General features: G+C 41.7%; 1 protein-coding gene across 6 annotated transcripts in view; it reads left to right on the top strand.

Annotated features, from left to right (window-relative positions):
• LOC125893893 (DENN domain-containing protein 4B-like) overlaps nucleotides 1–22,504 on the top strand; it is a 224,515-nt gene that overhangs the window by 57,577 nt on the left and 144,434 nt on the right. For 4 of the 6 annotated variants that reach the window (XM_049584865.1, XM_049584866.1, XM_049584867.1 and 1 more), the window contains exon 29: nucleotides 1,340–7,171. In XM_049584865.1, coding sequence (XP_049440822.1) covers nucleotides 1,340–1,485 — 146 coding nt within the window. In that variant the 3' untranslated portion in view covers nucleotides 1,486–7,171. Of the gene's footprint in view, nucleotides 1–1,339; nucleotides 7,172–22,504 lie in introns of those variants that run through there. The other 2 variants (XR_007449940.1, XR_007449939.1) reach the window with 2 other exon arrangements.

The following is a 22,504-nucleotide window of genomic DNA, read 5'->3' as shown; positions in this document are numbered from 1 at the left end:
CACTTTTAAGCTTGTTTACTGTGCGTATATGCTGAAAACAAAGCCGCGTAAAAAATCTATATTGGCCAAAAACTGCAGATATCGGCCGACTAGTGCCAGAAGTGCGGAACACACTGCAAAAAAATGGGGCGATATATGCTCACCCATAGCCTGACATCGACGGACCGTCAGCATGGTGTGTCAGGGTCCTTAGTGTCCCTGAGGATTTGTAGGCCTGCCCCTGACTTAGGATTTTCCAAGTCAACCAGCAGTCCTCATCAGGGTCCATCAGTGGACCAACAGTCCTCATCAGGGTCCATCAGTGGACCATCAGTCCTCATCAGGGTCCATCAGTGGACCATCAGTCCTCATCAGGGTCCATCAGTGGACCAACAGTCCTCATCAGGGTCCATCAGTGGACTAGTCTCCTGCATGTTTCTGATATGAATGTAATGATTAAATGATATATTTTGGTGGTTTGAGTTGAAGGTGTGAGAAAGAATAGTATCAGTAACATTGTTAACACTGTGCTACATTACAGAGAAATACAAACCGTACTAATGAACCTTCATTAATATAGGCCTATATTTTATCTCCAAGTGCACGTCACACACTGAGCGAGCCGCCTGTTAATGACGCTGTGGGCTAATGGGCATGTAGCTACTTCCATGTTTCAGATGATACGTCATGTTTGTAGTCGACCAATGAAGATGAGTTTACATATCACCTTGGGTTCGTCCTTCACCTTCTCAAAATGATCCCACACTTTGGATTTCCTGCCCGACATGTTATTAACTAGCCTGTGGAATAACTGCAGGTACCAGCCCTGGAGATTAACCTGACTCCTGTCTGACTGCTGAGCGTGGACACTTCCTGTGTCTGTCCTTTCAAAGTAAAGTCACACATGCTCCAGTCATATAGGTTTGGATTTATTTTGACAAGGTGCAGCTCCTCATAGAGTTTCACGGTATGTTTTTTTTTTTTTCTGCAACTAAGCGTCCAGTGAAATCTTGCAGACTAATGACCTCTCTGGTCGACTAGCATTTGGTCAACTATCAGGGGGCAGCCCTGAGTTTTTGAGAAGCTGGGTTTGTCTTCAGTGTACAAACACACAGGAACACACTCACCAAAACGCAGCATCCTGCAGGTATCTATCAGGGGAAAGGACATAATTTTTGGCAACAATTTCCAGCCAATATTGGAATCTCTTTTAATGTATTTAACCCCAAAGCTTTTATGCAAGAAGTGCACATTTTATTGGAGCACTGATGTACACACTCAGCTGCTGTGTGATTGACACAAATGAAGTGTGTGTGTGTCGAGACAAAATAATAATGCTCTACTCTCTGTTTCCCCGCAGCTGCGTTTGATAAGAAGTACAAGGCAGCGTACTCTCGGCTCAGCAGCACTCTGGGTCGAGAAGAGCTCCGCAAGAAGCGAGCTCAGCCTCCCAGCCCAAAAGCCGTCGACTGCAGACGCAGCTTCCATCCGCCACTCGAATGCTGATGATCCAGGAACACAACGTCCCACACGTCCCTGATGACTCCCGCAGCGTTTGTCCCTGTGAGGGAGAAGAGGAGAGCCGGCAAACCCAGGATCCCTGCTGCCTTCACCTGCTTGTATTCTTCACCTTTCTGCTGCCGCCTGGTGGACGTCGGAGTGACGCGCTCCGTCCTGTCCTCTGTAGCTCTGTTTGCCTCGTCGATGTGAATCCAGCAGCTCTTTGTCTTCATTTAAGATCCTGAAAGTTGATCCGGATGTAGCAGACGGAGCTCATCTGGACTGAAGAGCTCGTACAGGAACACACTTCTCTCACCAAGGGTTAAAACACTGAGCCGAGAGCTGTTTGTCGGTCTGTAACGTGGAGTCGTCTGAAGTCAGGAAAACTGGTTGAAGCTCAGGTTGGTGCATGTCCAGAGGGATCAGCTGTGTCGCTGTGAACGTTTTCTTTTTCCCTGTTTTTTTAACTACACACCCGGATGATTAAAATCAGAGCAGAGGGAATCTTCTGCAGGACTGAAAGTTTTAGCCACAGTGAGTCAGGATGTCAGATTTGCTGTTCCGAGTGTGACCAAGGTTGGCAGTCAGGATTTTATAAGAAAAAAGGTCAAATAAGGATTAAAATGCAGAGCAGAGCATCAACACAACACGACCCGATGAGAAGCTTCAGAGTTGAACAAGTCCAGGAAACTCCTGATGGTCTCTCCACCCCTCTGTCTGTGTGTGTGTCTGATTGTAAGCATGATCAAGGCAGCGAGGTTTGGTTTGTAAAAGGGAAAATAAAGTCAGAAGTCAACGTTCATCATCAGGCAGTCGAGGAAATCACCAAACAAGAAGCTGAAATTTTAAGTCTCTGAAACTTCAAATCTTCGGTCTGTTGGGATTTTTCCAGAGGACAAAGACTCTTGGACAGTTTTAATATGAAGCTACATCAAAGTTTTAAGGTTTTGAAAATTTGGTCGCCCAATCGCGCTTTGGACACTGGACCTGAGAAGACGCCACTATCATCCTTCAAATCAGGAAAAACAACCAAACAAGTCGCATCATTTAAAGGAATATGCAACACTGCAAATGATTGTTTGTATATCAATCACTAGATAAATTCATAAAGAAAACTTTATTGTTCTCCCATGCCTCTACAGTGAATGAAGAATCCAAAAACAGAGAACATTCCTGATTAATTGAAGTCTTTTTTATCCAGTCGTATGCTCAGTACTTCACAAGCAGATGGTACTTTCTGACGGGGAACTGAACTGAAAGTGAAATGTATTGATGCTCTCTTCAAAGCCAGACTCCACCAATGAAAACAGTAATTTTACTTTACTAACCACAGGAGCTGCTCGTCGACCACTGCCTCGATCAGATAGTTTGTTTGTGTCATTGTGTGACTTTGGTGAATCCTTTGGTGAGCCCCTCAGTGCAGAGTCTGCATGTTCTCCCTGTGTCAGCGTGGGTTTCCTCCAGGTGCTCCAGCTTCCTCCCACAGTCCGAAGACATGCAGGTTAATTGGTGACTCTAAATTGTCCGTAGGTGTGAATGTGAGTGTGAATGGTTGTCTGTCTCTATGTGTCAGCCCTGTGATAGTCTGGTGACCTGTCCAGGGTCTCAGAAAATGAATGAACTAACTGATGGAGGCAGCCGTAGACCAGCAGCCTCTCGTGTTCAACAAAGTAAAATAACTGTTTTTGTCAAAGGAGTCTGGCTTTGGAGAGAGCATGGATAAGTTCCCCGTCGGAGGTGTCTGTTTGGAAGCTTGGATAGGTTTTGCTGTTGTTGAACGTGGACCCCTGTGATTTCAGTTTGTCAAGAATTTTTTCAGTTTTTTAATCTTCATTCACGGTGATGATGCAAGAAAAACAAAGTTTTCCTCCTGGAATTCAGCGTGACACAGGGTGACTAACTGATAGATAATGGTCGTTGAGGGGTGAAGTGTTCCTGAAAGTCGGAAAATTTGAATGAAGTCTCTTTTGGCTGGTCAGATCTGAAAAGTCTCATCCATCTAAACACAAGGGAAACGACCAAACAAGGTTTTGATAACGTTCTCAGCATCTCTTTGTTCCTTTTTTTAGTTCTCGAGTCTTTAAAATGAAGCAGTGATGATTGAGACGATCCGGCCAACTGTTCCTTTCCCTTTTAAACCTCCTCCATTGTTAAATGATTGTCTCAACTGTCTCAGCCGAGGTTTCAAACATCTGATTTACTGCCCACAAGTTTTTCCAGCAGTTCAAACAGGTCGGGTGTTGTGTTCACTGACAGCTGTTTTGAGCCAATCAGATCGTTTGTAGGCCGGATGAAGTGGCGTCATCTTTCAGTGCCAGAGGGCGAAAAATGGCGACAGGTGTGGATGAGATGTTAAATCAACATAACCCTTTGATTGATATGACGAACGCTAAGCTAACTGCTGCTAACAGGCTCCCCCACTGCCTCTGGTTAGACAGAAATAACACTGTTTTTTTTTTTTGTTTGTTTGGTTTTTTTTTTGTGGTTGTTGTTAAACGAAATGTATCCAGCAAAGTTTGGAAGAGTCTTTGTCACAAAACATTTTTCTTTTCTTACTGCGCACCCCTCAGATTCACCTTAACACCTCATGGAGAGGTCCCAACCACCAGGAACTGATTCTTTTCTGCTTGGATTTACCACGTCAGAGGGTCGTTGGATGTTTCACACAAACACACAACAAAACAGAAATTCAGCACTACCTTTGAATCTCTCATCATCTCTGCTTGAATCTGGATCTTCACCAGGACCTGGAGGCCATTATTTAGAGCCACATTAAGCGGCTCTAAAAGTGCTGTTTGACGTCAGCTTTCTGGGAAACCGCTCAGCTATTACCTTCTTTTCCCATCTGGTTGGTTTCTCAGAACAGAATCATCATCTTTTAGACAGGAGGAAGTCGTTGAAGGCTTTATTTGACTTATTTAACAGACAGACAGACAGAAAGAGTCAAAACATTCTCACTGAAAACACTGTATGAGGGCTTTTAGCAGCTGGAGACGTCCTGACTTCTGATTAATGTAATTACTCATCAAAATGACAGAAAATGTCCTTTAAACAGGTTAAAATTTAAAATTAAGACAATGTAAAAAAAAGTCACATTATTGCATTTACTGCTGATTATTACGACCACTGTCTAATACCTGTAAAATCTGTATTATAAAAAGTGTAGATAGAGTTATTTATGACTGAATCAAACCCGAGAGTTTGTGTAATAATGTGCTAACTAGAGGACATTTTTCATCAGCGGGTTATAACATTGTGCAGCAGTTCTGACGCTCTCAGCTGCTAAATAGTGACAGATTATGGCTTTATTCTTCTTTTAATATGTTTTTCCCCTGTCGATGTTATTTAAAGGGAGTTTGAGAAAATGAAACTTTAAGAGGAATTCATCAGCATTAACGTGTCTTCGTGGACACTTCATAAACCACATTTTCAGCTGTGAGTGTCTGGTTTGGGACGAGAGTTTAGTTAAATTTTAGATTTTTATTTTAGGTGTGATGTTGAGAAGTTTTAAGGAATTCATCAGGCACCTTTGCTGAATAAGGCCCCGATCACACAGAAAGTGTTTCAGCAGCTGGAGGCGGCTTTTTGTAATTGTTTTTAATGAGACTGAAACTTTTTGCTTGCTGTTTTTGCATCACCACGCGCCTGCTGTGTTTTGCCAGAGCGCTCTGAACTCCTCAAGTTATAAAAACTTCAACTCAGAGCAGAAAAGCGCCCACGTCATCTCCGCTTTTTCCCCATTGTCCAATGATTTGAGAGGCGGGCCTTCTGTGGTGGTCATGACAGCAAGTTTACAGTCGGTAAACAATGGAGGAGAAACTGGTGGTAGCGATTGCTGGATACCCAGAGCTATACGGCCTGATGATAGACAGCAGGTTCGACTGGACTTTAAGTGTTGAGAGCCAAACAACTGTCCAGTAAGATTAATGAAGATAATTATAAGTGAAGACCGTCAGTCAAGATCAGATGTAACAGCTGGTGATTTCTGAGAACTGACCGACAGAAATAATATTCCGCTGCTTAAATTCAGAATCTGTGAACCAGCTTAGCTTTTACCAGCATTTTGGACCTTTTGTTCTGCATCGGTGACAGAAAGTGTCCCACGCTGAGGTCACATACGATACCTGAGGAAGTCTAAGAAAAGTGAGCTCAGATTGTTCTGCACAGATCACACGAATGCACATCAGTGCTCAAATACAGAAATGTACTCACTGCATGTCATCGACTGTCGTATTTACCAGCACAAAACTTAAACCATGGCTGTGCCGCGATATGCTCTTGATTTGATGATACCAGATAAACCAAGACGCCTCACTTTGAAGTCATTTCCTGTGTCAGTCACTACATTTCCAGTCACAGTGAAGTGGAGCTACAGTCCCAGCTGGACGAGGACATCTAACTGGCCTACTGTCCTTGTCCCAGTATACAAGCACGGGAGGGGAATCCATTTATTGAGAGATGTATGTATGTATGTGCAACTCCTCTACGATAGGTGGAGATATGCCCCCTTTCAGCTTGTTAGTATTGGACCTTTTTCCTGTTGACCTATTACGTCACAGACCAAACAATGGACAAACAAGTTAGCTACGGTTAGCTAGCAGCTAACTGCTACCATGGTGGACAACTTTACAGCTCTGTACATTTGGTCCGTCCAAAAAGTCACGGCTCTGGATGTAGATTTCTCCATGTTGTTACCGGCTTCTTCTTCTCTTACACATTTAATGCTATTGGACTTCGGGGTCAAAGCCCGGGGCGGAAACTGTCCACCCTTAGTCACATTATCTGGGTGTGTTAGTTCGACTGTGAGAAATTCGATTTAGTATGATTTCAGTCAGACTAACATGTTTATATGGATTTTAAAAGTCTGGTTTAAGGCAGACTGACACAATAAACCAATTTTCTTTTAATGTCATGTTTCCCCACTCACTCATTTTAACACCGTTTACGTTTTAACCCATAATATTATTATTGGATGTGTCGTAACTTTGAGTCTTTGTCCAGTTTGTTGTCCCAAACCAGACACTCATCAGAGAAGGACTTGTTGTGTGTGGAGCATGCTCAGTCTGACCTGATCTGATGCATGTTCACCCTCCTGACTGGGAAGTGTCCAGTATGTAAGCTGACCAGTTTATTCTCGTGTTGTCCGTCACTGAGCAGCAGCTCCATTTACCGTCTCGCTCCAGGGCATCTCGACAGCAACAACCTCACTGTCGCTTCAGCCACATACGAATATTTAATTTAGATTGAGCCTTTAAGAACAAAGTTAATGTTTTACAGTAAAGAATAATAAAATAAATTATAAAACAAGACTTAAAAAAATAAAGTAAAATGTCTATCATCAGTTAATATTATTTCATTCAAAAACAAGTTGGAGGGACAGAAAAACCTGAACATTATTTGATTTGGATATTTATGTTTAAATGACCGACCTATGACCTTTAAGTAAGTCTTAAGTCATTCTTTAAGGCCTTTAACCCTTTCAGTCCCAGGCCAAAAACGTAACAGGAAACCATCATCAACAAGTTTTTGGCAACTGGCAGCAACTTGAAGCTTATAACAGTCTCATAACGAAAACAACAAAGATTTAAAGGAATGAAGTATCTTTTCTTCTGGTTTCACCCAAATGACACCATGTGATTGACTGTTCTTACTTGGTGGGGTCAAAGGTCAACACCTGAGGCACGATAGGTCATTTTGTTTCACTTTACAGTGTCTGCTGGGACTGACAAGGTTAAGGATCTTGAACACAACAGTAGCTGTGCTGATGTAGACGTGTACTCGAGGTCATACTTGTGCATCACAGTAGTGGGGTGAGCAAAACCAAGATTTTCAGCTGCTACGTCTCCTTTTAAAGGGACAGTTTGACATTTTCTTAATTCTTTAATTTGCCATCATAACCAGACTGTTTCATTTCTACACTGTCTGTAAAGAGCAGAGAAATCCTCCTGATATCGGTTAACCCATTCAGGTTTGATACATGAAACTGAGGCCTGATTTTAAGTGACTACATCACCAATAACCTTAATAAAAATAAAAAACAGGAAGTGTCAGCTGGGTTATCAGCAGGTTGTATAACATACGGTACAGTGATTAAATTAAAAGTTTATAATCACAGATCCAACAGGTTAATTTCCTGCCAGGTGCCCCGGAGCAAATAAATACTGGCTCTGTGTCTGTGTGAAAATATCAGCTTCAATTTAAAAACAATGGAAGTGCACTGTTGAAAGAGAGTGTTTTTTTTAATGTGACATTTGAGTGTCTGTCTGCTGTAGATTACCTGTGAGTGACGGACGTGTTGCTGCAGCAGAATGAAGCTGTTTTTTCCCCCTCAGTGTCACAGAGGAAAACACAACACTGTATGTTTTAATGCACCGGACTGCAGGTCATTCAGAGTTAAATTTAAGGGAATTTGACTTGACTTTGGTGTGTTGCAGGTTGTTTTACTGGTTTAATGATTACAGTCAGCACAGAGGAGAGGAGTGTATTTAAAATAGATAATTGTGTTTGCTGTTGTAATTTATATATGGTTGTGATTTAAGTTGTAAATGTTTTTTTTTTAAGAAAACACAAAAATAAAAGACGGAAGAGCCCGAAATGTCTCGTTCTGTGGTGCTTCCAGTCCAACAAATTTCTAAGTGTGTGTGTGTGTTTATACCCTTACCGGCCACTTTATTAGGTACACCTGTTTAACTGCTCATTAACAAAAATAACTAATCAGCCAATCACGTGGCAGCAACTCAGTGCATTTAGTCATGTAGACATGGTGAAGACGAGCTGCTGAAGTTCAAACGGAGCATCAGAATGATGAAGAAAGGTGATTGTTCTGGTTAAAAAAAATCACTAGGAAAACATGTAATGGTTCCCAAAGCTGCCAGAACTACAACATAAACAACACCTAGACATAAAGACAGAAGAGTATAGAAAGTATATTCATACAAAAATAAACACCCCAAAAGAACAAAGACAGCAGTATGTTGCAACTAAGAATGAATTAGCTAATAGGTTTTGAAAAAAAAGAAACTGTACACTGAAGTGCTATTGAGTTTCTGGAGGAAAAAGTGTAATGGTTCCCAAAGTTGCCAGAACTCTGATTTATTATTGAGATCATGAGTCAGTTTCTCCAGAGGACGCACAGCTGATATCTGTGATAACCACATGTCAACCGTGGGGACGACCTGTGGGGCAGACCATCGCAGCAAGATGCATGAGAGGTCATTTTGACCCCCAAATTCCAAACTCTATAATCTCTCATAATAAATACCACATAGAGAGAATAATGCATTTATGATGTTAGGATATGTTTTCAATTTTCAATTCAAGTCAGTGACACAGAAATGTAACTTTCAACAAGTTTAATTAAACATTTATTCAATATTTTTGATCATCACAAAAAAAAAACTTTCATTATTTCACCAAACAGCTCAGAACACGAATATAACAATTGATTACATTTGAATCTGTGAGTGAATGCTCTTCCGGAGTTTACCTTTTGACAGAGACAGTGATAGTTGCCTAGCAACCAAGATGGATCTGCGGAGGCGCGATAAATTGATCAATTTATCATTATGACCTCCTGTGGCTGAAATAGGTAGAAATGATCACATTTTTAATGCCTTTTGTCCAATTTGGTTAAATGACGGTTTAAATAAAAATACAGACATTTTTAGGAAAAGTCAGGAACCAGCAGCACTGTAACTTTTAATTCAATTCAGGTTCTATGACAGGGCTATTCAATTTCAATTTCAACTGGGCCGGATTTTAAACCAGATAATGGCCTACATATATATAGCCTATATATAAGCCTATACACACACACGCATTCAGAAACAGAACAAAAAACAGCTATCACTGCACAGAAACATAATAAGTAACATTAACAGTATCTAACAACACACTCTATCTCTCTACCAGCATCTCCCTCTCTCCTCTCCTCCACACACACACACACACCTCACCTCCTGATGCTTTCCTTATAGCTCAGCTACACAGGATATAGTTTCATACAGTCCGTGGCAGCAACAGTCATGTTTACAGCAACAAAGTCACTATATAAACTCAACAGTGTCTCAGTGGAAACAAATCTAACGTGATTAAAATAAATATTCCTCCTGACATCACAATACTGAGTGAAGAAAGTCACGTTATCTGAACATGAAGACAAACATCAGTATCAGTCATTCATCCTCCTCTGCTGAGGACACTCTCTGTCTGCAGGTCGCTGCCTCAGCAGGTGCATCTTCAGATGAAGTGTTAGCCTACACACAGACAGCTTTCATTTAGTTTGTCTGTAACACTTTGCTGTTAACACCGCGAGCGCGATGTGCTTGTGTCGACCGCGATCATAAACCATAACAGCGGTGAATGAGAGACTGCGGACAGAGCGGGTTGAAATATGGCTTTCTACATGCTGATCACATGTATTGATGAAGTATTGGCTTTTTATTGGCAGAGGTTTTATTGCAGTTACTCACCGCGGCCTCTCTGCTGATGTCTGACTTAACTATGTTGACAGAGACAGTGATAGTTGCCTAGCAACCAAGACGCATCTGCTGCGGCGCGATAAATTGATCAATTTATCAGCAGCAAAATCCGTGCGATCAATTCAAATTTGCTTAAATGATGTTTTAAATAGGCCTGAATAGACTACAGACATTTTTAGGAAAAAGGCAGGAAGCAGCAGCACTGTAACTTTTAATTCAATAAAGTTCTTTGACATAGAAATTTGAAAACTGTCAAAATGGCCGTCATGGCTGTGCCACACAGCGTTCCACCAGTGCCTAGCAACGGTTGCTAAGCTGCAGTCGCTCCGGGGGAGGGGCTAGCGGCTTTGGTGCCTTTGTGACATCACGATACACATTTTGTGTGTTAGTAAATATGAGTCTGTCAGACTAAACTCGCAGACCATATCCCTGACTCTTAAATCGCGACGTTTGGAAGAAAGAACTCATCATGGCACCATCACGGACAACAGAGTCATCTCAGTTGAGAGTGGACCAAGTTCGTCCAATTGTGGAGAGGTTTTTCCAGCAGCTGTCAGGAGTGCAGCTCCAAAAGCTGAAGGATGGAAAAACTGATGAGGCCACCAAAGATATGTTGGCGGAGCTGCTCATGGATCTGATGGTGTACCTGACTGACTCCACCTTGACAAATGTGGCAAGAAATCAAATGGTCACCGAAGAGAGCATTGCGTCCACACTGGGCAGTGTAGTCCCTGAGGCTTTTGCTCAGGCTCTGGGCGTCAGTGTTCAGGATCCAGGTGTCAGCTCTCAGAGCCTTACCAAGATGATGTCTAAGGAGATTTTCGAGAGCATCAACTCCTCCATCTACAGGAGCCGGGACAAGAAGAGTCGGTTTAGGTTTCAGACTCGCAGACTGACTGACATGATCAAACACGCTAGCTCCATGATAACATCATTCATGGGCAACGTCAATTCATGTCTCAGAACAAGATGTGCAGGTCTGAAGGTTGTTGACACTGAGGATGATGACGATGAGAGCTTCAACTCAGAACTCATCATGGCACCATCACGGACAACAGAGTCATCTCAGTTGAGAGTGGACCAAGTTCGTCCAATTGTGGAGAGGTTTTTCCAGCAGCTGTCAGGAGTGCAGCTCCAAAAGCTGAAGGATGGGAAAACTGATAAGGCCACCAAAGATATGTTGGCGGAGCTGCTCGTGGATCTGATAGTGTACCTGACTGACTCCACCTTGACAAATGTGGCAGAAAATCAATCGGTCACCGAAGAGAGCATTGCGTCCACACTGGGCAGTGTAGTCCCTGAGGCTTTTGCTCAGGCTCTGGGCGTCAGTGTTCAGGATCCAGGTGTCAGCTCTCAGAGCCTTACCAAGATGATGTCTGAGGAGATTTTCGAGAGCATCAACTCCTCCATCTACAGGAGCCGGGACAAGAAGAGTCGGTTTAGGTTTCAGACTCACAGACTGACTGACATGATCAAACACGCTAGCTCCATGATAACATCATTCATGGGCAGCATCAGTTTATGTCGCAAAACAACGTGTGCAGATCTGACGGTTGTCGACACTGAGGCTGATGACAGTGTGAGCTTCAACCTAACATCTGCCCAAGAAGAGAGCACCAAGCTGTCTTGGTACTCTTTTCCTGTGCAGATATTAGTGGGATCAGAGGACAGAGCCACACCAGCACCAGCACCAACACCAGCACCAACACCAGCACTAGAACCAGCACCAGCACCAACACCAACACCAGCACCAACACCAGAACTAGAACCAGCACCAGCACCAGCACTAGAACCAGCAGCAGCACCAGCACCAGCACTAGAACCAGCACCAGCACCCAGTGTACCTGAGACAGGTGCTGAACCTGTGCTGCATGTAACACCAGACAGGGATTTGCAGACAGAGAAAAACAAACTCTCTGTCCAAATTCTTGTTGAAAAGCTGGTTACGCGGGTCTACAAGAAAGCTAAGGTCAACATTAAGTTGAACAACCCCCATATCATCATCGACCGCCTGTGCAAGAAGATATGGGCCGAAATCCAGGGAGGTGATTTTGAAATCACCCTGGAAGCTTTTAAAAGCCTGGACAAGGCAGTTTTCAAGGACCTCGTTGAATTCTGGGGCTGTGCAGAGCTGGTTCTGGTTTCTCTTTATCAAGAACAACCAGAAATTGATCATACAGTCTGCACCTTTACACGTCACCTTATGACACCACAGAGAAAAGGTAACGCCATCAGCAGGTTCTTTTCCAGTCTGGGCAAAGTAATCTCCAAGCCCTTTACTTGAACCTGCAGGGGCGTCACCCCCTTTTAGGTGACGTATAATGGGCTCTGTGCACCAGCTCCACTACTTCCTGGAAGGAAGTAGGCATGAGTATTTCCTGTCCTATACTGTTGGATTAAGTGATTAATCAGGTGTGCGGCACACTCAGCACACACCTGATTAATCACTTAATCCAATAGTATAGGACAGGAAATACTCATGCCTACTTCCTTTCAGGAAGTAGTGGAGCTGGTGCACAGAGCCCATAGGATTCATGCTATAGGAAAAAAATAGCGTGAGGCTTTTTTCCTTCAACATGAATTCAATAGAGAGCTCATGTCCTGCCTCCCATCCCATCCAGGTGACCTCCAGGTTACCTTTTGGACACATGTGAGACAGGACTTGAGCTCTCAGGACCACGTTGGGAGTCAGCAGCGCAACCTCACAGGTGACGGATCGATATCCGGTCCTGAACCTTTGTGAGTTTGTGTGTTGTCTACCTGGGTCACGGGTTTTCTCCGGGTGCTCCGGTTCTCCCGTTTTTTTCAAGCCATGCAGCAAAAGCTAATTGGTTTTATGTTTTACAATTGGAATACATCAATTAAAAAAACTCAGTTGATCTCATCTCTCTTGTCATTATCTGTCATAGCTGTAAATTCAAGTCAGACTAACCTGTTGATTCAGTTTCACTCAGGTTAAAGGTTTTGTCTAGAAAATACACAGAAAATGTTTCTTTTTCACGTGAAAAGCAGTTTCTTTAGCATGAAAGTTTGCTTTTGATACTTAAACTGTTTTTCTGATAATACCCTTTGTAACAAGGTTCTGTTCAAAAGAAAATAACAGACTACAAGATTTCAAAATATGAAATCAATTAATTTGTCTCATAATGTGTCAATGATGGCGGCATGGTGGTGTGGTGGTTAGCACTGTCGCCTCACAGCAAGAGGGTTTCTGGTTCGATCCTGGGTGTGGGAGCTGCATAGTTTGCATTTTCTCCCTGTGTCAGCGTGGGTTTCCTCCAGGTGCTCCAGCTTCCTCCCACAGTCCAAAGACATGCAGGTTAACTGGTGACTCTAAATTGTCCGTAGGTGTGAATGTGAGTGTGAATGGTTGTCTGTCTCTATGTGTCAGCCCTGTGATAGTCTGGTGACCTGTCCAGGGTGAACCCTGCCTCTCACCCAGTGTCAGCTGGGATAGGCTCCAGACCCCTCACGACCCTCAAGAGGATAAGCGGTTAGAAAATGGATGGATGGATGGATGGATGGATGGATGGATGTGTCAATGATCAGTATTAGTCTGTACAGTACTAGACTGCTGAGCGGATGTTGTCACGTTTTCCATTACTAAGTCATCTTGTCCTTCACACACGATCTTTGTTTGGATCAAAAGGAACTTTCTGGCACTGACAGCACATGACAGCCATCGTGGGTCTGAACCTAAACGCTCCGTGAAGTGAACCGGAACATAACAGGAAGTTAGACGGTTTGCCTTCAAATTAAAAGCGTAGAAATTGTCATTTAAAATGTGACTGATTTGATCCATCAGCTCAAGACCATTCCTTAAAAATGTATATTTATTGATTGATGTTTTTTTCCAAACACAGAGCAGTCTGCAAAAGAAAACACAGACTTGAAAATTAAAATAAGTAATAATTCCACAAGATAGGGCCCCCACCACCAGACCAAGGGCCATATTAAAAGTAATGGCATCAAATATTAATAAAATTCAGTTATACATGTCTGCACACATGTTAATGTGCACATATGAAACATATCTAACCCACAACAGACTGTGAAGTATTTCCCATGTAGCTCCTTATTCTGATGCTGTATATGAGGAAATGTCTTTCAGCCACACAACAACAATAATAATAATAATAATAATAATAATAATAATACATTTTATTTATAATGCACTTTACATTCCGGGGAATCTCAAAGTGCTATGAAACACATGATAAAAACAACAGTGTGGACACATAATGACTGCAAGGTTATGTATCTTGGAAATATAAATGATTATGTCATAGATTATGGTAGATATGTGGCCAAGATATAATTCATCATATGCAAGAAGGCAATAACAAGGAACTAGTACAAGACTGAACCTGGAACCAAGAAAACAATGGTTGGATACTAGAGATTTATACTATGGGGGAAAAAAATGAAAAAATGTACGAGTAAATATAAGAACTAGATGATTTATGAGTCAGTGGAAAAAACATTTTGACTAACTGGCTTATGAATTTCAAGATCCTGTAGACGCACACACCCTTTTAGTTAAAAATGGACATTTGTAGCCATGACTATTGTATTTCTCACCTTTTTTTGCTTGCTTTACATTAATTTTCTCTTTGCCTTTCTGGTAAGTTATTATAATAGCCTACTTGTGGTTGTATACACAAACTAAAACTCAAGAAACATTAAAGTAAAAAAAAAAAAAAAAAGTCGTATGGAGACAGGGCGAGGATCTGCGCTATCCCACAACAAAGCAATACATGTATTACCAGCAATCATAGAACCTTGTAAAAAAAAAACCAAAACAAAACAAAACAAAAAAAACCCCCCCCACACACACACACGTAGTATCTGACGTGCCATGTTATGTGATGACGGTCTGTTATGATCAGTTAGGGGCCCAGGTCAAGACTTTATTATGGCCTAGGTCAAGGATAGATAAGTAAGATGAAAGGTTGGATTCCATCTAGATTGTCTTTCTGTCACCTGTCACATTTTGTCTCAAAGTTCACAAAAACAACCGAACTCTATATAGGCATGGTATTTGGAGCTGTTATGCAGAGCAGTTCATATTGGCTTCGAACACTCTCACAGGCAATCTAGATGCTTGATTTGATGCTGTACTTCTTGTAATAAACCTTTTCTATACACAAGCAAGACAGTGTCAGCAGAGTCTCCTTCATCACCTTCACATCATCGCTATGTAATAAAAGGAAAACATGTTTTCCTTCAGGATGCTGCTCTGTGCTCTGACTCTCACTGTGCTGGCTGTTACTGTGGAGTCCTGGTTGTTTGGCAGCAGCAGTAAGTACTTTGGGTTATTTGGTGGCTTCTGCAGTAAAATATGGTTTAAAGCTATAACAGTTTGCTGCTGGCAGGCAGGGGCGAAAATCCCATTTCATAGTTGGGGAGGACAATAAACAGTAAAATTTTAGAGAATAATTCCAGGGGGGGACAAGGAAAAAAAGTTGTAGCCTGTCTTTTATACAGCATCTTTTACCGCAATTTGACACTTTAATCTTCTCTCTATCTCTCCAACAGGCAGAGTGAATGTCTATACTAACTAAACTAAAACTAAAACTAAACATTTCCTGCAATTAAACTGGCAAAGTGGTTTATAAACAGTGTGCTGTGAGATCTGCCGCTGCGCACCTCACAACCGTGCGTAACAGTCGCGCATAATGACCGCTCCTCGTCTGCACGTCTTTGATGTTTGTCTCACTGACAGGTGGAGAGCCTACAGACAGGTACCCATTAGCTACGCTCCGCCACAACCGTGCATAATAGTCGCACGTAATGGCCGCTCCTTGTCAGTTAGACTGCACGTCTTTCATGTTTGTCTCACTGACAGGTGGAGAGCCTACAGACAGGTGGGTTTGTTAGTGGTTCATGTGATGGAAAGTTATGGAATATTAACTGGTCTATGGACCAGGGACAAAGTTAATATTCAGAAGAAGGTGATCATTTTAGTTAGGGATGAGCAAGCAAACAACATTTTTTTTTTTTTTTTTTTTTTTGCTGAGTGAAAACCAATAACTTACAAATTATGGCGAAAAGGTAGTTTCTTGCAACCCTAGAATTAAGATAAAAATATTGACAAACGAAAAAACACTTCTGGTTGCTGCTAATAGTGTTTAACTTTTGATTTAACGCTAAAAATTAAAACCCTTGGCACGCACTGCAGCGCAAGCAGACAGATGCACGACTCAGAGCAGCATGTGTCACTGACACCAGACTCAGAGCGCAGCGGACCAGTGGAAAATGTCACCATCAGCATATTATTTTACATCAATAAAATCTTATTTTATCATTATTTTCTCTATCTCTCCAACAGGCAGAGTGAATGTCTATACTAACTAAACTAAAACTAAAACTAAACATTTCCTGCAATTAAACTGGCAAAGTGGTTTATAAACAGTGTGCTGTGAGATCTGCCGCTGCACACCTCACAACCGTGCGTAACAGTCGCGCATAATGACCGCTCCTCGTCTGCACGTCTTTGATGTTTGTCTCACTGACAGGTGGAGAGCCTACAGACAGGTACCCATTAGCTACGCTCCGCCACAACCGTGCATAATAGTCGCACGTAATGGCCGCTCCTTGTCAGTTAGACTGCACGTCTTTCATGTTTGTCTCACTGACAGGTGGAGAGCCTACAGACAGGTATCCATTGCTCCGCCACTGACTGCTCTTGTCCTGTCCTCTCCCTCTTCTTTCTCTCCTGCCCTTTCTATCACTAAACTCTGAGCTTAATCATTAGCTTTTAGCTTAGCAGCACTCGTAATTGAGTAGGCTTTTGAACAACGCAGGAGAAATGTTGCAGACAGTTTATATTATCAGCCTGGGCCTGGGGCTTGTTGCAACAGTAAATGGGATGTGTTGTAACTTGTGTAAGTTAAACTGTGTCTGTGTGAGTGAACATCTTACCCTGCGATGCGCGATGTGGACAGCGGTTCCAGCCACACGCTGCTACTGCTGCCAAGCAGCCCCGCCCGTTGGAAAGAGTGTGGGATATACCACTACTAGGAATGGGAGGGAGGGACTAAATCATTATTGCGCGATTGTGTGCTTTTAAAAAATACTACTGCATTGTTCAAAAATTATTAATTGTGTCTCAAATGATTCTAGGGGGGTACAGCTTTACTGAAGGGGGATTCATGCCCCCCCTGTCCCCCCGGGATTTCCACCCCTGCTGGCAGGTCCTCTCAGACGATGGTGACCAGAGCTGACAACATGAGGCCGAGCTGGAGGGTGAGCAAGACTTCACAGATTCAGTTGTTTCACAGGTCTGTGCTGCTGCATCAAAAAGGCCTCACAAATCTGAGATTTGTATAGATCATATATATATCCGGGCTAGCTGGAGGAGAAACCGGCGCCCGAAGGGCCAACTGTCATGATGCAACAAGAGCTATGATGAATCTGAAAACAAATTTATACAGGTAAAACCTCTCACAGGGTGTCATGTAGTTTTTGTTCCACCAGAGGGCTCCAGATGCTTCTACATAAAATTTGTGTTTCAGTCCTTTCATCATCAAACTCACTTCACTGTAATATGACGTCATGCTTATTAAGTTCCAAATTAAATGTCAATACAAGATTATCTGTAACATTACATGATTGAATTTAAATGTCATGTCTAAATAGTTTTCTTTATGCCACACTTTTTCAGTCTTTTACAAAAATAAAACTTTCTTTTCTTTGATGGACTGACAGCTCTGTTTCTGACCAGCCACAATTATTTTCAGTGTTATCGCTTTGTTCACAAATCTCTGATATTACAGCCTGGGGCGCCGAAAAGGGGGGAGAGGAGAAGGATTCTAGGGGAAAGAAGCAAAGGGTTGACAGTATGTCACCCAGTATTTCAAAAAGCAAGGTGGGTTTGTTAGTGGTTCATGTGGTGGAAAGTTATGGAATATTAACTGGTCTATGGACCAGGGACAAAGTTAATATTCAGAAGAAGGTGATCATTTTAGTTAGGGATGAGCAAGCAAACAACATTTTTTTTTTTTTTTTTTTTTTGCTGAGTGAAAACCAATAACTTACAAATTATGGCGAAAAGGTAGTTTCTTGCAACCCTAGAATTAAGATAAAAATATTGACAAACGAAAAAACACTTCTGGTTGCTGCTAATAGTGTTTAACTTTTGATTTAACGCTAAAAATTAAAACCCTTGGCACGCACTGCAGCGCAAGCAGACAGATGCACGACTCAGAGCAGCATGTGTCACTGACACCAGACTCAGAGCGCAGCGGACCAGTGGAAAATGTCACCATCAGCATATTATTTTACATCAATAAAATCTTATTTTATCATTATTTTGAGTCACATTGTTGAAAGAATTTAGTCGTCTGTGTTCAAGCAGGATAATAGGTCTCCATTCAAAAAAACGGGAGAAAAAAAAAGGCTGAATATTAGATTTTTTTTTCCACAATCGAATCCTGTGCCATCGAATGAAGCTTCGAAGCTTCGAATTTTTTGGGTCAGCCCTATAACGTACACTCTACAGAGCCAGGTCCTGGATCCTCTTCAAGTTTGTCAGGGAGGAATGTGGAAGTGGAGGAAGAGATTGTTCTTTTTTCACAAATGTGGGAATGATAGTCAAAAATACCATCAAAATGCATAGTTTTATGTAAAATAGCATCAAAAATTTTCGGCAGCCTCCCGGCCAGCTGTGTATAGGGCCCAGTAAAAATTCTTTTCATGGGGCCCAAAATCCCTGGCGGCGCCCCTGATTACAACCCCAGTTACAAAAAGACTGGGACACATTGTAAAACACATAATCTCCATAAGCGCACAATAGAGGAAGATGACGTGAGTGGTGCGTTCATAAATATTCACTGAGGGTGCCGAAGTGCACTCTGGCACAAACTGGAGTGTTCATAAATTCAGAGCGCTGTCTGAATGTACCATTTGGTCGATGGCCGGCTTTGTGGTTGATAGCTGTGCCACTCTTACAAAGGAGGACCACACTTGTTTGTTTTGCTATGGAAGCTAACGTTAGCTAATGTGCTAAAAAGTTAGCGTTCCAGAGAAATCCAATCTTCCTCTTAATCCCTCCCCAGTTTCTGATGAGGTGGATGTGATAACCCTTAATACACATAACCTTATTCATCCCTACAACAGGAAATACTTTTTCCCTAACCTGATATGAAGTGTGCGCTGCACATGTGAGCATTTTTGATGATGGCCTCCGTCCAGTCCTTTGGTCTTATCACATTTAACCATAGTTGTCTTTGTTTTTGTTGACGGGCAGTGGCGGCTGGTTTTGAGCCATGACTCCTTCTATTCTGGCTCCCAATAACACAACAAGACAAACACATTTTAACACTCCTATGGAGCCTACAGCCCTGTGGGGGAGAGGCAGCTGGGTGATTCCATGAAACCGGTGCCTTTTCAACTTTGAAAAGTTAAAATTCAAAATAACTTTAATCACCTCTTTTTAATGTTCACAAAGCACATGTTGTGTACTTTGAAAGGTTATTACTTGTAGATTTTGATTATATTGTGAGAAATTTGAAATTATTTTGATTTATATGTTGAAAAATGATAACAGGACTGAAACGGTATGGTTGTCCCCCCCTCATCAAATATTGTAAAACATCAAAAATAACATCAGAAGTGAAAGAAACTTACTTGTCTTTGAGGTGCTAACATCCAGTTTAAATGATGATGCATCCAGTGTAAATGATCTCTGGAAAGTTCCATTATTTTACAGGGGTATTTTGGTGAGGTTAACAGGGTTGACATGAAATCAGGGGACACAGATAAATGTACATATATTTAAAAAAAAAAAAAAAAAAAAAGTATAATTTTATGCCATAAACATGTCTAACAATAAGTTCACACATAAAACAATATGTAAATGGAAAAAAATAACTTTTCCCCCACATTTTACAAATTAAAAGTCCTGCTGAAGTAAAACTATTCCAGTGAGGGACAGGCCAACAACCTCACTCTCATCAGTATAAAGTTGTTTTATATATTTAAAATATTATTTAATTTACTTTAATTTTATTTTATATTACAGGCAAAAGACACAGCAAAGTTATATTTTTAAAATTACATATTTATAAATTATTTTAAGCTTTTTTTTTTGGGACACTAAAAGGCACCGATTCCATGGAATGACCCAGCTGCACCTCCAGGTGATAACATGACGTCATCGTGACGTCAGCCTTTATTTGACTGCTTTTTCTTCACTCGCTGTAGCAGGCAGCTTGGGCAGTTTCTCATAACAAGAGTGAGTGGGAAATTCATTAATCACTCAAGATGTTCGACAGACTGACCCGGTACATGCTGGACACTAAAAAGAGTAGTTAAAAAAATAATTTTTCCTTCATTTTTGCCCATCACTGCCTTAAAACCTTCTTTTTGGGGCGTACGAGACAGGACATGGCATACCAGCCAATCATGATCGAGTATGAAAGTGGAGACTGCAGTTCAGACCTGAAGCGTCCAGGTTACAAACACTGAGAATGTGTTAAAAAGTGTCTTCATTCTCCACATTTAACATGAAAAGTCTTTATAAAAAAAACATTTTTGGTTGATTTTCCTTCAGTGAGTTTTTGTTTCCTGCTTCATCTGACCGTAATCAGCCAATAATAAGATCTCTTCTGCTTCTCTGCCTCGTCTCTGACTGATCATCTCTGCAGGATGTTTGCCAAGTGACCTGCCAGAGAACAAAGACCCCACTTTCACCCCGCTGCTGTTTGTTCTTCTTCTTTGTAGGTTTTGTTTCTGTTGTGACGTCGAGCTTCATTCACCTCGGATCAGGAGTGTTTGTGCACAAGAACAGACGGCCGGCTGTAGGTGTGTAATCAGTTGTGATGACACGCTGACAGAGATTATGTCACCACACTGTGATGTTTCACTGCGGAGCGTGCTACATGTTACGCAAAGGTTACGTAATTCACATGAGTTTTGTGACTGAGCTGAGCTCAGTGTTTCTCCACGTGAAGTGAATCCTTAAATATTAACTCACTGGTTTAACTGGTCAGACATGTCGAGTCAACTGGGATTTCTTTAATTACAAGAATTCAGTGGACTCATTGATTAAACACAACTGATCAAATATGTTAAATGATGAGTGTTTAGCCTCTGTATAGTCCAATTAGATTTCTCCCATAAAAGTGAAGTCTGTGATTTTGGAGAAACACTTTCAAGAAAAAACAAATAGCACAGTCTCTGTATGAAGCTGATCAGCTGTTCACTGAAGCTCTGTGATGTTAGATGAATTTAAACATTCAAACTCCACTGTGTTTTTATGGCTGCATCCTTCCATCAGATGGGAACTTTGGAACCCGACTGTTTCACCCTGTGTTCAGTCACTGTGGTGAGCAGCTGATGTAACTGTAGGGGGACATTAAAGGACAGCAAACAGCTCAGCGTCTCGTTTTTGTGTCTTTGCGGTTGTTTGTGTGTCTTTGTAGTCATTCTGTGCCTCCTCGTCTGTGCATCTTTATAGATGTTTTGCATCTCCTTGTAGTCATTTGCATCTTTGTAATTTTGTGTCTATGTGGTTATTTGTGTGTCTTTGTAGTCATTTTATGTCTTGTTTTGTTCTGCATCTTTATCATCGTTTTACATCGTGTTGTTTGTGCATCTTTGCAGTTGTTTTATGTTGCATTGTTTGTTTATCTGTGTAGTTGTTTTGTGTCTTCTTGTGGTTATTTGTGTGTCTTTGGAGTCATTTTTTTGTCTCATTGTTTCTGCTTCTTTGCTGTCATTTTCTATCACCTATGTTTTGTATCTGCTGCGAGGGTCCAAAGGACAGAGGGATGTTGTATGCTGTAAAGCCCTCTGAGACAAATTGTGATTTGGCTTTATAAATAAAATTGATAGAACTGAATTGATTGATTGTTTGTGCATCTTTGTAGATGTTTTGCAGCTCTTATAGTCGTTTGTGTGTCTTAGTCGTCATTTTAAGTCTTGTTGTTTGTGCATCTTTGTAGTCGTTTTACATCATTGTGTGGTTGTTTTGCAGCTCTTAGTTGCCATTTCAGTCTCTTTCTTGTTGTTTTGTCAGTGTAGTTCTGCCTGAGTGCAGTGGAATGATGCTACCTATACGGACAAGGACGGAGCCTTCTGTTTGGATGCAGACAAAACGTAACAGTACCACTGGAGATTATGGAGGCAGTGTAGTGTAGTTCAAGTGAGATACGACCGCAGGAGATAACGAAGACATTTAAAAAATGGCGGAACTGAACATATCGGTAACATAGTGAAAATAATTCTCCGTCCATGTATCGCGATATGTTTAATGGCCTCACAGACCACCGCCGTCCATAACACTGCCTCCATTAACAGGTACATTATTATGACCCCCTCCGCCGTCGCCTCATTTGTTGTTGTGTGAAACGTTTGACTCCGCCCTCAGGTGCCATTTATGGCTGTATGTATGCCAACATTAAGGAGGCATGGAAGTTTGCAACGTTTGAAACGGACAAATCTATTTTTGTATGTGAAGGGAGTATAAATGAGCCCTCATTTGTCATTTGAGTCTCTTTGTAGTTATTTTGTGTGTTTGTGGTTGTTTTGCTTTTCTTTAG

The sequence above is a fragment of the Epinephelus fuscoguttatus genome, linkage group LG8, assembly GCF_011397635.1.
Source record: "Epinephelus fuscoguttatus linkage group LG8, E.fuscoguttatus.final_Chr_v1".
NCBI lineage: Eukaryota > Metazoa > Chordata > Actinopteri > Perciformes > Serranidae > Epinephelus > Epinephelus fuscoguttatus.
This window is presented reverse-complemented; position numbering and strand designations above follow the sequence as displayed.